This window comes from Arachis duranensis, chromosome 9 (genome assembly GCF_000817695.3).
Source record: "Arachis duranensis cultivar V14167 chromosome 9, aradu.V14167.gnm2.J7QH, whole genome shotgun sequence".
In the NCBI taxonomy this organism is placed as follows: Eukaryota; Viridiplantae; Streptophyta; class Magnoliopsida; order Fabales; family Fabaceae; genus Arachis; species Arachis duranensis.
In genome coordinates, this window is record NC_029780.3 from 10,428,521 (window position 1) to 10,442,880 (window position 14,360).

A 14,360-nucleotide genomic window follows, 5' to 3' on the forward strand; every position below is an offset into this window, starting at 1 on the left:
GGAAGAAATCTGAGCAAAAATAAGCTAATTCCGTATATGATTCATGACAGGGTGTAACTGCACTGTCTGATCCATGCAGTTGACACCCACATAGTGGATAAGAAAAGAAAACAATATTTTGTATTTTCTTTCAGCAATTGTTTATATGGTATTTTTCTTTGAGCAAAAATGTATAATTTCAGAACAGGGATAGATTTTGCAACTAGGAAGATGCAAATTTATTTTGTTTTATATCAACAGTTTGCCAAAAATTGGATCATCTCAGTTTTCAAAAGATGTAAAATTCACTCCATAAAATTATTCTCTCTCAAATGTGCTTATACATCATGTCCAAATGATAGGAAGGAGGACACTTTGCAACTTGGGAAACGGTTTGCAGGAATGAGCTTACTCAGCCAGAGTGCTGAGTAAACCAACAGCTAGTTAATCAAGTAGGCCACGCATCACAAGATACGTAAATTGGGACGCAAGGAGAAATGACCACATGAGTGCCAACTAAATGGAGGCAGTTCATTCACCGGAATGTTCTGCTGCTATCCAATCCATCTGATCTATCAAATTCTTAAAAATTGTGTCTCCCATGATATGGAAGGAAGAAATCAGCAACAATGAAGATCATTGCTAATTGTAATAGGCTGTTCAGTGCGGATTCTACTGTTTCATTTGTTTTCATTCATTTCATCCTAGATATGCTTGCTACGTTACATATTATTCTAAAAGTCAAAATTAATTTTTATTAATAATATGGTGACAAATTCAGATTAAACAGATAAGAACGGGACTTAGATGGTGATACCATATCTTGCCCATAGTTGGGGTTCCGCTCCACTGCATTCACGGATCAGTATTGGCAATTTCGGGTTCAAAGTCTTGAGTTCCTTATAGTTCTTTTCCACAAATATCCTAAGATAATGAAAAAAACAACATTAATTGATACTCACCTATCTATAATATGTAAGTAATCAAATCACACTAAGATATGTAAATAATAAAGCGGTGATATTTTCCCCCAAAAAAAGTGAATATAAATATAACCTTGCAGGTGAGCTTGCAGGTGACGACTGGCACATCAAAAACCTAAGCTCCCTTATGTTCTTTGAAAGATGTCCTCTCCATGCCATTGCTTTCCTAGCTCAATTTAATAATTTATTTCAGATTTTTTCTCATCACGAGACAATAAAGAAGGGAGGTAAAACTAAAACCCAACAAACACAATGTAAGATAAACTAATACAGGCAGAACTGCCCAAAGTTGCAATGCTAAGCTACAAATAATTGACAATCAATTAAAAGGCCCCAAAAGTATACAAAAAATTCTACTACTTGGAAGTTGGAAACATACTTGCAATGTTCTTTCATTGCACATAGATATAAAAGTCTACATGCCAATATTATGAAGACTAATCTCAAACACAAAAGTTCCAAAAGCAAGAAAATTTTAAAGTGTCTGAACCCCCAAGCATTCACCCAGACAACAACTAACTAAACTCGGGTTAAGATTTCATGATTATTATCATTTTCAGCCCAACCACTATTGAGTTTTCTCCCAATAAACAAGCAATACTGAGCAATATGATCTAGCAGAAGTTCTACTGCCCAAAATTTGGCCACTTATTTACTAGAATTTAAAAAACTTGAAAGAAGAAAATAGAAACTGCATATTCCAATCATATTACAAAAGTACAACCCTATACCTACACCCTGGTTGCAGAATGTCCTTGAAATTCAATAAAATCATAAACAAGAACCATGATAAAAATTTCATAAAAAAATACATAAATACTTGGGAAGACTTACAACAACAGATCCAAGGTAAAATTGGATACTTCTACACAATACTAATTTCTGAAGAACAATTACAGCGAAAAATTGGAATATACTGATCCAGGGAAGAAAAAATAAAATGAAGCAGCATCTCCACAAACTATAATGAGAAAAAATTATAGACAAAAAAATTACAGATAAAGAAATTATAGCTAAGAAATCTTTGAAAATCAGTATGAAAATGACATTAATTCTTATCATATTGCAAAATCCCGTATCAAATCCTCTAGGTTCCGAAAATGTCCACCTTGTGACTTGATATCAGTATCAAGAAGGAGGGTTTTAGATTAGACATGTATGTATACAATAAGAAAATCAAACCAAAATTTTGAACAGTTAATGTGTAATTATTTTATCTGAATGTAATCACAAAGTTTGAATGGCGTTGTTGCGTAAGAAGCCACGAAGTGATGGATACTGTTCGAGTGTTCGGTTCACTTTTGGGTGAAGAACCAAAGCTAACAGGAGGGTAGACTTGTCATTTTCATGACATTTATATTTGGTATTATAACTTTTCAAATTTAATAAATAAAAATATAGAATAAAATATTAGTATAAAATAAAATAAACAGCATTTTTATGTGATTTTTCTAAAACGAAATTGATTATATTTGTATTTTTATTGAGTATTTTGACTTTTCTACAAACAAATATTGTCTCGATTTAAATGGTGTAATATGTTATTTATTGAAATATGATAATCAGAATTTGTTATTGATGCATTGTATTTTTTAAAATTAAAAATAATAAAGAATATATCACTTTTGAGCCTCAAACACAAATTTATATATCCGAATTTCTATTTCAATGTCCTGTCCCAAAAAACAAACAGAAAAGTATAGGTAACGAACAATATTTTTGAATAATGTGTGAATAATGTGAATTAATAAGGTTAAAAGAGTAAATTAATCTTAAATTTAATTAGTAGCATTAAATTAGGGTATAATGTATTTTTATTTGATTGGTGATTGTTTATGTTGTTCAAGATAGTTATTGTTTATCTAGCACTCTCCAAAACAAACACAACCTTATCGACTTTACCTTCAACTTTTTTAGATCCAGCTCTAACAAAATCAAGAATAACAAAGAAAATTAAATATGCAAACAATGGATTTGTTTGTGTGAGTTTCTAAAAAAAGACTTTTTTTAATTATCTTTTTTTAAAAGATTTTATAAAAAAATAAAAATAATTTTATGTTTAAATATTTCATGCAAAAAGATCTTTTTATCTATCAATTATGTTTGGGTATAACAATATAAAAATATTTTTTTGTTTATTTATTACATAAAAAAATATTTTTTTTAAAAAAATCTTTTAAAAAATATAAAATACAGCTTTTCAAAAAAGATATTTTTTATTTTTTTTAGTACTTTTATTTTTACTACTAAAAATTTATCAAACATGCTAAAAAATAAAAAATATTATTTTATTAAATTTTTTTATCAAAATAATGATGTGAATCACAATATCTACCGCTTTTGTCATTTTTTGTCTGTTTGCCGTGGTTTTGGTTGGTTTTTGCGAGTCATCACCTGCAAGCTCATCTGCAAGATTATATTATTTACATTTTCTTATCTCTTGATTTGATTATGTAAATCTTGTAGATAGTTAAGTAGTAATGACTAATGAGTGTTCTTTTTTTTTTGTTATCTTCAGGACATTTGTGGAAAAGAATTATAAGGAACTGAAGACATTGAACCCGAAATTGCCAATACTGATCCGCGAATGCAGTGGAGCTGAACCCCAATTATGGGCGAGATTTGGTATCATCATTCTAATGTCTCATTCTTTTTCTTCTTATTTTTATTTGAATTTAATTTTGATAGTGTAGAGTAGTTTTACACATGCATCCAATTACATAACCACGTCAGTAATAATAACTACTTTTTATATTGACCGCAAGAATGGTCTTCCAAAAGAACAGATATGTGAACGACTCACTGTCAGTGCATCAAAATTAAACTCTCTCTATATTTGAATTTATCACCCTTTGATATGCTTTTCTGTTCTATATCATCATCAATGAGCCATTCTATCCCCGTTTGTTCATTGGCACAATATACATAACTAAATATTAGTATACAATACTTTTCGCTTTTATCCTGAGTCAAGAATTCTCAACTTTCTTGCTTACACACTTAATGTATAGTGAGGCTAAAAGTTTTAGTTGTACTGGTCTTGCACAAAGATCAATCCACACCAACTAGTCCAATTACAATCACAATTAGCAATGATATTCACCGTCAATGAATTGTTCATTTAATGATTATCTTTTACTAACCTTGTACTCATGGGCATAATAGGACTAGATCACAGAAAATATGCTCGAATTTAGATTGAAATTGCAAGAATAGTAAAATGTGCATGCCTCTTCTGGAGGCCAAATCTCTTCTATAGTTGCGTATTCAAGAAACTTAATACTCTCCTAAGTCTGGTTCATTTCTAACTTCTGAGATATTCCCCTCAATACCCCTCCCCTTACCACTTCTAAAATATTCAGCCTCCTCTGTTTAGTTGGTAGAGTTAGTTTCTATTTTATAAATCTATCCCCATAGAGCCTTGCCCACAATTCACTCTTCATCCTGCACACTTGACAATTAAAATTGAATCCCAATAGTCTATGGCTAGGTATCTATAACTTCACCTGATACACAAATGGAAGATTTTAATAACTTGGTACATAGATAGTATCAGAATAGGTAATTGCAGAAATAAGAAAGAAGTCTCACCATCCTCATACCTTCACTTTAATGAAGTGCCTCTTTTTAGTTGGAAATGCTCATGTGGTTACTTCTCCTTGCACCGCTATATTCCATATCATGTGGCATGCTTGGTTAATATTTAACTAGCTCTTTGATTTACTCTTCCATTTTGGTGAGTTACCTCATTCCTACCGACCTGTTTCTCTTGCAACTCAATTTCGATGGTTGATGCTGTCATTTGTGACATAAATATATACCACATTTGAGAGAATAATTTTGTGGGGTTGGGTTTTACGACTTTTAAAACCCCTGGGATGCTCAATTTGTGGGTAAACATACATCTTCCTAATGACAAAAACTACCCCTTATTGTTCAATTTTAGATTATTTATTGAAAGAAAACATCATATTATATTATTTTCTTAAATATCGGTTGACATCCTTCAACCTTCATCATGTAATGTGAACAAAATAGGTTTTTATAACAAATTTGATACAAGTTAAGAACCTAATGTAGGGAGCGATTTTTGCTCTTGCTAAGGCCCTGCTTATGTTCATTTTTTTCTTAATTAATAATTTGATATTGATATAATTTCTATGTAAAATGACTTGGTTAACTACCCACATTCCACCAAATGTGCACCAGATAATAGAATTTATGAAGAGACCTGCAATTCCATGAAAAGGCATCACCATACCTTTGGGAAAAAATTGGTGACATGGAAATAGAGATAACGAATTCCCAGTTTCCTACCCTTTTTTCTCTAGATTTTGAGGGCATTAAAGAGTGCTTAAAGAATCCACTGACATATAGAATGTGTATAAGAAATAAATCCCCATATTTCAGCGTATCTATTGTTCATCTATCTATGTCTATCGAACATCTTGATTATTTCTTGCATTATTTTGAAATGAGCACCTCTTTATGGCGAGCTCTCACTTTGTTCAATTTGTTAATGCTAGACTTTGGTGTTGAGAAAGGCATCAAATTGGAAGGCTTGTCTGAGGCACAGATCTCCAAGGCACTTGAAGATCTGGTGAAAGCCGGAGAGATTTTGAAAGCTTGATATTGCTGCTTCTGAACTGTTTGGAATGGAATAATGCTCTCATGCTATACTTCTAATTACATTTGCTTATGGTTTATAATAAACCAGAGTTTTACCATTATTTCTAATTGTAATTTATCTGGTTTCATTCGGTCTCTATGTGCATCTTATAGTCACTTCAAGTATGATCATGTCAAGTTGAAAGTCTGGTTCTGCATGACTCTGCTGAGGGATTCATTCAGAACTCAGATTTATTCTATTCACTTTGACTTTGGTTCTTATCAATAGTATTTCTTGGTGAAAGATTGCGTTGCCAGAGATGTTCTGTATTTACTGTAACAAGGGCAGAAACCGATTTATGTATTGTTTTCCCCTTTGAGTTTTTTCCTGCCATAAAGTTTCCAAAATTGATCGTTGTACACCATTAGCCATCACTCCCATCAGTCCCCAGCTACTATTCATTAAATATACATTTTAAGTTGAAAAAATACTTACATTTAGTAAATGTTTTTAAAACTTTTTTTTAAAAGAAATTTATTTAGTTTAGAGTTTAGATACATATTTGTATTAAAAGCAAATATGAAATTATGAGAAGTAATTAAGCATTATATACTCGTTAGATTTTTTTAAATAAATAAAATAAATATTATAATTACTGATATATGTAGTTTTGATAGTATTAACGATTTTTCATATTTAATCTTATCTCGTTTATAGTGTAAACGAGATAAGTATGATTGTATCTCGTTTACAAGATATGGTACGCACATGTCTCTCATTATCTTGTTTATAAACATGATGTCATACATGCCTTATCTCGTTTACAGTGCAAACGAGATATGGCCAGTGTAAATCAGATAAGACTGAGTTTAGGTTGTTGACACAATAAACGAGATATAATAGGACAGACAAACATCTAGCTTCTATAAAAGGACCAACAAACTATTGGTATTCTTCACAAAATTATCAAATATTCCTTCTCTTCCGTTTTCCTTCCTAGAGCTTTGGAAAAAATGTCTAATAGTAGTGGTTTTTTTGTTACGATGGTTTATCCCAACTGTTAGATGAGACATAGTGACAGCAGGGTGATATTTGAGTGCGAGAGTCTGACGCTTTTTCGAAGTAGAAGAGTGGATTCGTTGTTAGAACTAAAGAGTATGATATTGTCGCACGTTGGTGGTACGAAGCCAAAAGAGGTTGGTCGAGTCGGGTATAGGATGCTAGCATCGATGGGGAATGAGGTGTTTCAATTTCATCTGTTTTTCCTCGATGGCGACGAGCATGTGCGCCTTATGTTTGATGTGCACGGGAGAATTATGGTTGAACAAGTGATGGAGCTTTTAGTGGAGGTTCGTAACATTGGTGGGGGCGGTAGTGGTACCTCAGACTTTACCGAATGACCTTCCTCTCGCACCACGTCCGTTGCACTGTGCGAGTCCGGTGCAGGACATGGAAGTTAAGGGTGAGGATCGGATGATGACTACGTTGCCGATAGTGACGGAAGTGGTTCATCTGTGGGTGATGATGAAGATGAGTTCATACCAAAGACTCCCGTTGGGGGATCACGTCGATACTTGTTGCCAACTCCCAAACCAATCCCGGAGTTATCATCTGTGCCCAGCTACTACCACACATTGGACTTGGATGCGATGTATGAGAAACTCCGTACTCGAACACAGGGGCTGAGGATTACAACACGGATGGTAGTGTGGAGTTTAGGGTTGGTCATAGATTCAGGAGTAGAGAGGCAGTGCTGCAAGGTGTGAAGAATTACAGCATTCGGTGAAGCACAAAGTATCAGGTAGTTGAGTCGGACCGGATGAAGTACCACGTACGATGCAGGCATTTCACGTACGGTTGTCCTTGGACCCTCCGGGTCACCTTCCGACAGAATCTTGGATATTGGTGAGTGTTTCAGGATTTTAGCTCGTCTTTAAAATCGCTGTTGTCATTTTGGTTAGATTTTAATTTGATGATACTTAAAAACTTTAGGGAGGTGCATAAATTTGGCAGACTGCATACGTGTCTAGCCCCCCACCATGTCGCAGGATTATCAGCAGTTGGACAGTCATCTCATATGCAGCCTCATCTTGCCGCTCATACAGTCAAGTCCATCAGTTTTTATCATTGTTCTACAAAGTACACTGAGACAAAGCTATCACTTCAAGCCGCCGTACAGCAAGGTATGGATGGCAAAACAAAGACAATTACACAGATATATGGTGATTGGGAGGAGTCACACAATAGGGTGCCACGGTTGCTCCAAGCATTGCAGAGTTGTTGTCTAGGCACGTTATGTGACTTGAGTGCTGTGCCATACTATGATGGACACGTGATGGTTCCGGACTGCAGTTAGTTTGACAAGGTTTTCTGGTCGTACCCTCCATGCATTGAAGCGTTCAAGCATTGCAATCCCTTTATCTCAGTAGACGGCACACATTTGTACGGTAAGTATGGAGCGATGTTGCTAATTACAGTTGTCCAAGACGATAACAGCAATATCCTACCTGTGGCTTTCGCCATTGTTGAGTCTGAGAGTATGGAGTCATGGTCGTTATTTGTATCCAATTTGAGGCGCCATGTCATACCGCAGGAAGGGCTTCTTGTTATATCTGATAGATTCCAAGCAATCAAGGCTGCGCTTACAGCGGATGATAGCCTATGGAAGCCTCCTAGGGCGTTTCATGCATATTGTGTTAGGCATATGGCTGCAAACTTCATGTACCAGTTCAAGTCAGCTGAGGGCAAGCGATATCTCATTAATGATGCCTATAGTCCTAGCAGTGCTGGCTACAAGTGGTACATGGATGCTCTGAGGACCTTATCGCGTGAGATGGCTGACTGGGTCGGGAGATTTAAGAAGGAAATATGGCTGCAACATTGTGATGGTGGACGTCAGTGTGGTCACATGACAACGAGCCTTTCCAAGTGCATCAATGCAGTGCTGAAGGGAACAATGTATCTACCCATTTCAGCTATAGTGAGATGCACCTACGAGAGGTTGCAGCAGTTGTTCGTCCGTAAGAAGCGGTGTACAGTAGGCAATGTCCGTCGTATCATGATGTGCTGCATGGCACAAGGAATGGTACGTCTATTTAAGCATAGCGGACCCCCACAAAAGACCGCTGCACCTCCTAAAGTCCGCCAACAATGGCAACCACCTGATGTGCACCTGATTGTTGGACTTGTCGGTCATCAAGTATCTACCGATCAGCAGCATGATATAGCACTTGGTGTACTGTTGAAGGGTGGCCGGATCGGTGATGGCTGGCATCTACCAGACCCGGTCTCTAAACTAGGTCTTGACTCCTTCCTTTGCGCACCCTGCTGCGCTGGAAGGGGCGGTCTGACTCCTAGGAGCTCCTCCACGTACTCCCATGTCGGCCATTGTGTCAAGTCTGGAAGTCACACTGGCACCCATCCACTGGCTCTCTGTCTGTGCGTAACCCAAGGTGGTACGTAACATCCTGCAGGGTGATGGTGCACTCACCCCATGGTAGGTGGAAAGTGTGGGTCTCCGGACACCACCACTCCAAAAATGCAGTGATCAGGGAGTTGTCAAAGACAAAGTCACAGAGCTGCACCGTATCATCAAACCTGACTTCCCTCAGGTAAGGAACGATGGCATCCGGGAGTGCAAGTGTATAACAGACTAACTCACCTAGGCAATAAAAGGCGATGCCTTTGTTTAAAAGTAAAAAAGTTACAAATACAATACTTCAAACTAATTTCTCTAGCATGTTTAGATCTATAATAAAATATATAATATGCAACTCAGATAACCATCAGATAAACATAAGAAAAAATAGTACTTATAATTCCTATTTGCCAACTAACATACTTATCAAATTTTCACTACGAATAAACTTGACTTCTGCAAAATAAGTTGTCAACAAGTCTTCCATATGAATAAAAAGTTCATTATGAATTAACTTAATTACTTATAAAGATCTTAATCCATATTTGCCAACTAACATACTCTGTGTTACCTAAATATCATTCAATCTATCCTGTCTATTCACTAATTAAAAGACAATCAATTATTAATTTGAACCATAAAAGATAGCACCAACCTCAAAGTGGATGACTCCCGCAATGAGTCAGTACGCGTTTAGCCAATTTATGTCAGGGTTGCGTGCCATAACGTATCGAGAACTCAAAAATATCAATAAACTAGCCTAAAGATGGAGAGAAATGTGAGAAATATTGATCAGGAGTGGGGTCAGGCAATCTGTTAACGAGTTACATTTATAGGCGCCAGCTTTCCTTATCTCATTTATAACATAAACGAAATATGTAAATGATAAACCCCATTTTGAAGGTTTATCTTGTATTGATTTTAGGGGTTTTATCAAAGATTCCGCACGCTTTTCATATGAAAATACAAGACTTTGTGTTCCTTTCCTAATTTTTGCCTCATGAATGAAAACATGCTTATCTTGTACTAAACTAGATACGTTTCTAATATTCCTTTGGTGCCATTCGATGCCGTGACCTGTGTGTTAAGTGGTTTCAGAATATAGGGCAGGGATGGACCGGAAGAGAGAAGGAGAATGGGTGCAAAGGAAGGGAGCATGAGAAATTGAGCCTTGGGAACTTCAGCAAGGGCACGTGTGCGTACTTGGCGCGCCCGCATGGATTGCGCAGCTAGAAGCCAAAGTCAGAAGCCAAGCTACGAGCCGGCACGTGTAGTGGCTAAGCCACGATCCCCATGGGCGCGCACGCGTACGTTGCGCTTTGCTCGCATTGCAAGATGCCCCAGTGGCACGCACGCGTGCTTTGCGCGTGCGCGCCGATGCTCGAATATGATTTTTTAAAGAGTCACGTGACCTGGGTGTGGAGACAGTGGGAGATCCTATCTTGGGGAAGTGCCTTGGCGGGAAGAGCTTAAGAAGACCAAGGGTTGAAGGGTTAAGGGAGTTTTGGTTCATTTTTAGATGGTTCTAGATATTTTTGCTATTGGTAGTTACACTCTTGGGTAGAGAAAGAGATTCCAAGCTCTCATTAGGGTTCATCTTCATCCATTTCTGAATTTTCAATCACTCTTTGGTGAGATCCATTATAATTCTAAATTTACTTTGTTCATGCTATAGATCTTCTTCTCTAATCTCAATTAGTGCTTGTAATTGCTCAATTCTTATAGATCCTAGATTCAACTTTGTAGTTTTGGATTTTATCAATTTCTTGAGAAGTTCATTTCTATTGTTGTTCTTTGTTGATTGTTGTTAATTTCTTGTGTTGGAGCACTTTTAATTCTAATTTCTTCTCATTCTTACTATGTCTTTCATCCTTGCTCATCAATTGTTTGATAAAATGCCAACACTAGTTATGGAGTAAAAGTTTCTCACTTAGCATAGGGTATGGACCATTAGAAAGATTTGAATAGTTAATGTCAATTGTTGATTTGGAATTAGGAAATGCTAATTGACTTGGAGTGCACTAAATCTAGATTTCCCTAGGGTAAAACTAGGACTTGTGACTCAAGTTAGTTACTCTCATTTGAATTTCCTCTATACCTAGGGGTTAACTAAATGAAGCAAGGCCTAATTGTTATCATCATTGAAGAAACTATAAGGATAGAACTTCTAATGCCAACCCTAGGCCAAGCCTTCTAAAATTGATTATTTGTCATCTACTTTGCTAAACCCTCAAAGAATCATAACAAGGCTTCCTACTCAATAAGATGCATTCTCTAGCAATTCTAAAGGAGGACGACTCGGGAGACTAGTACTATCGGTTATAGATTGTAGGATTGTTTGATGCGAAGTTTGAATGTCGATTAGACTATACTCATAATTATATCCATTATTGAATTCTATATCGGCATGATAAATTTCGTTTATCAAAATGGCGCCGTTGCCGAGGAATTTGCTTAGTGTGCCATGTTATTGTTTAGAGTAAATATGTGTATATATACATAGTTGCATTTCATTGTGATTTTTTGTTCAAGTGACTAACCCCTCATCGTTACCATGAGTTTTACTTCTCCTTCATTGCATGACGAAACCGAATCCGAGCTTAGTCCCCTTTGATCCGGAAATAGAACGAACTTTGCTTCATATTAGACAAGCTCGGAAGCGGTTAAGTTTTGGGGAAGGTGAAAAGGTTTTCACCACCTCAACCACCTTACTAAAAGTGAACATTGAACCGTCACTTAAAGAAGGCAATAACCATTCTCCCATCAATATCACTAACAACTCTTCTTTTGTTTTAGGTACCAATGCCATGGATGCTCCGAGGAGAGTTACTATCAAGGAAGCGGGTGCACCAGATTATGTCCTTTAACCCCTTCATGTAACTCATCCCAACTTGAATGCAAACTTTGAACTCAAGACAGCTTTGATCAACCTCCTACCTAAATTTCATGGGCTTCCCGCACAAGACCCTATTCGACATCTCAAAGACTTTCATCGTATATGCTCAACAACTAGACGTGAAGGATCCGATGAAGTTGCTATATGGTTGTTTGCTTTCCCTTTCTCTCTTGAGGACAAGGCTAAAGAATGGTTCTACACTCTATCTAGTGAAGTCACCTCCGATTGGGACTTGCTTAGAAGAGGATTCTTGGATAAATTCTTGCCCCCGGAGAAGATGGATAGGCTAAGGAAGGAAATGTCTTGTATTGTACAAGGTGAAACGGAACCATTATACGAGTATTGGGAACGGTTTCGTAAGCTACTAGATGCATGTCCTAATCACATGCTTGACACTCAAGTGTTGCTTGGATACATATGTCAAGGGATGCGAGAACAAGATAGAACTCTCTTGGACACCTCTAGCAATGGTTCTTTGTCTAAATATAAAACAGCGGAGGAGGCATGGCAACTTATCATTGACCTAGCCGAATCCAATCAGCATATGAGACGAAGAGTCAACCGCCCAAAAACCGTGAATGAGGTATCAACTAGTAGCGAAACCACCGCTCTAACCAAATCCTTGAGTGAAATGACATCCATCTTGAGGCAACTCCAATTGAGCCAACAACAACCACAATAACCCCAATCATATCAACAACACTCTCCACCCCCTCAACAATACAATCAACAATTGGTCCCTCAGAAAGTGTGTGGCATTTGTTCTTGCTATTCCCACTACACGGATGAGTGCCCAAGCCTTCAAGAGGACAACACTTTGGCGGCTACCCATAATTTCTATGACCGCCCAAATCAAGGGTACTACCAAGGCGGTAATCCTAACCAAGGGCACCCTTATCAAGGAGGAAGCTACAATCAAGGGAGTGGAAATCACAATCAAAATTGGAGAGACAATCATCAACGAGGAAATAGGGACACCAACAACAATGGAGGAGGTCAAAGATGGAACAACAACTCACAAAACCGGCCACCCTACAACCAACAAAATCCACCATACAACCAACAAAATCAACAAAGGAACTACCAAACATACCAACCACCACATCAAAGACCACCACCCAACCAATCACAAGATTCTCAACTCACATACCCATCCGCCCCCTCTAACCAAGATGATACACTCCGGACCATCATCCAAGGCCGAAAGGAACTACAAAACACACTTGCTTCCGGTCTCACCGGCCTCACCTCTACACTACAAGCTCTTCTTGCACGCATGGACCCACCATCAAATCCCACTCCTCAACCCCCAATCCAAAGCATCATCCCCTCTCAACCTCAACCCAATCCTAAGGGAGGCATCAATGCCATCACCCTAAGATCCGGAAAACAATTAAAAGAGAAGGGAGCAAAGGATTCGAATCTCATCACAATTACTCAAGAAGAGGAGAGAATATATATAGAAGAGGTAGTGGAAGAGGAGACACCACAAGTCATAGTTGAGGATGAAGAAGCTCAACTAACAAAAGAGACCCCCAAGACCAAGAGAACCTTGGAAGAAGAAATTGCTCAACCACTCCCATTTCCAACACTTGCAAAGAAAGCTAGGAAGCGCGTAGAACTCGACCCCAAAATGATAGAAATGTTCAAGAAAGTCGAGGTAACCATCCCCCTCTTTGATGCTATCCATCAAGTGCCTAGATATGCAAAATTCCTTAAAGATCTATGCATGAACAAGGATAGGATTCTTGAATTGGAAACCATCCCATTGGGGAGTTCTATTTCCGCTTTAATGGGAGCATTGTCCGAGAAGTGTGATGATCCGGGCCCTTGTATGGTCACTTGCACCGTCAATGGAGTTCAATTCATAGATTGTATGTGTGACCTCGGAGCATGTGTTAGCATCATGCCTCTCTCCGTCTACCGGGTATTGAAGTTACCACCACTAAAAAGGTCGACGGCAAGATTTGTCCTAGCGGATAAAAGCATAATAACCGTGATGGGTGTTGCGGAAGATGTATTGGTGAATATCAAAGGGTTGGTGTTTCCAATTGACTTCTATGTCCTTGAAATGCCATCAAGTGAACCCGAGAGAGCATTGATGCTACGATTTTAGGAAATTGCACGATCGGCAAAAATTCCTTCCGGCAAGTGCACCGGTTATCGTCAAGTAAAAACTCACAATAGAGTGAGGTCGAATCCCACAAGGATTGGTTGAGTGAGCAATTTGGATTAGAAGTGTGTTCTAGTTGAGCGGAATCAAGATTTAGATGAGAATTGTGGAATGTTAAATTGCATGAATTAAAGAGCGAGAAGCTAAATTGCTGAAATTAAAAAGGGATCGGGGTGATTGCATGAATTTAATTGCAGAATGTAAAGAGAAAGTGGTAGATCAGAAATGGGGAATTCATTGGGTTTCAGGAGATATTGAGATCTCCGAATCAAAACAATTTTTATCCCTTCCTCAACCAATGC

General features: G+C 37.6%; 4 protein-coding genes across 5 annotated transcripts in view; 2 read left to right on the forward strand and 2 right to left on the reverse strand.

The window, feature by feature from the left end:
- LOC107464625 (NADH dehydrogenase [ubiquinone] 1 alpha subcomplex subunit 2) overlaps nt 1–14,360 on the forward strand; it is a 95,191-nt gene that overhangs the window by 48,730 nt on the left and 32,101 nt on the right. The gene's annotated exons all lie outside the window — the stretch shown is intronic.
- LOC107464622 (NADH dehydrogenase [ubiquinone] 1 alpha subcomplex subunit 2) overlaps nt 1–14,360 on the reverse strand; it is a 63,522-nt gene that overhangs the window by 1,689 nt on the left and 47,473 nt on the right. The gene's annotated exons all lie outside the window — the stretch shown is intronic.
- The window catches only part of LOC107464676 (NADH dehydrogenase [ubiquinone] 1 alpha subcomplex subunit 2), a 63,240-nt gene that overhangs the window by 1,411 nt on the left and 47,469 nt on the right, over nt 1–14,360 (reverse strand). Inside the window, exons 2-3 of the mRNA XM_052254100.1 lie at nt 1,036–1,123; nt 797–903 (exon numbers count right to left, since the gene is read on the reverse strand). Coding sequence (XP_052110060.1) covers nt 797–903; nt 1,036–1,121 — 193 coding nt within the window. The 5' untranslated portion in view covers nt 1,122–1,123. The remainder of the gene's footprint in view (nt 1–796; nt 904–1,035; nt 1,124–14,360) is intronic.
- Nucleotides 2,234–5,752, forward strand: LOC107464574 (NADH dehydrogenase [ubiquinone] 1 alpha subcomplex subunit 2-like). The gene is made up of 3 exons (XM_052254183.1): nt 2,234–2,292; nt 3,481–3,587; nt 5,489–5,752. The coding sequence occupies exons 1-3, from the start codon at nt 2,234–2,236 to the stop codon at nt 5,590–5,592; spliced, it is 270 nt and encodes an 89-aa protein (XP_052110143.1). The 3' UTR covers nt 5,593–5,752.

Bases quoted from the DNA above. Each gene is read 5' to 3' on its own strand.
- LOC107464574 (XM_052254183.1), top strand. From the start codon at position 2,234: ATGGATACTGTTCGAGTGTTCGGTTCACTTTTGGGTGAAGAACCAAAG. The intron at 2,293-3,480 runs GTAGACTTGTCA...TGTTATCTTCAG, and splicing joins GAACCAAAGCTAACAGGAGG to GACATTTGTGGAAAAGAATT. The intron at 3,588-5,488 runs GTATCATCATTC...TGTTAATGCTAG, and splicing joins CCAATTATGGGCGAGATTTG to ACTTTGGTGTTGAGAAAGGC.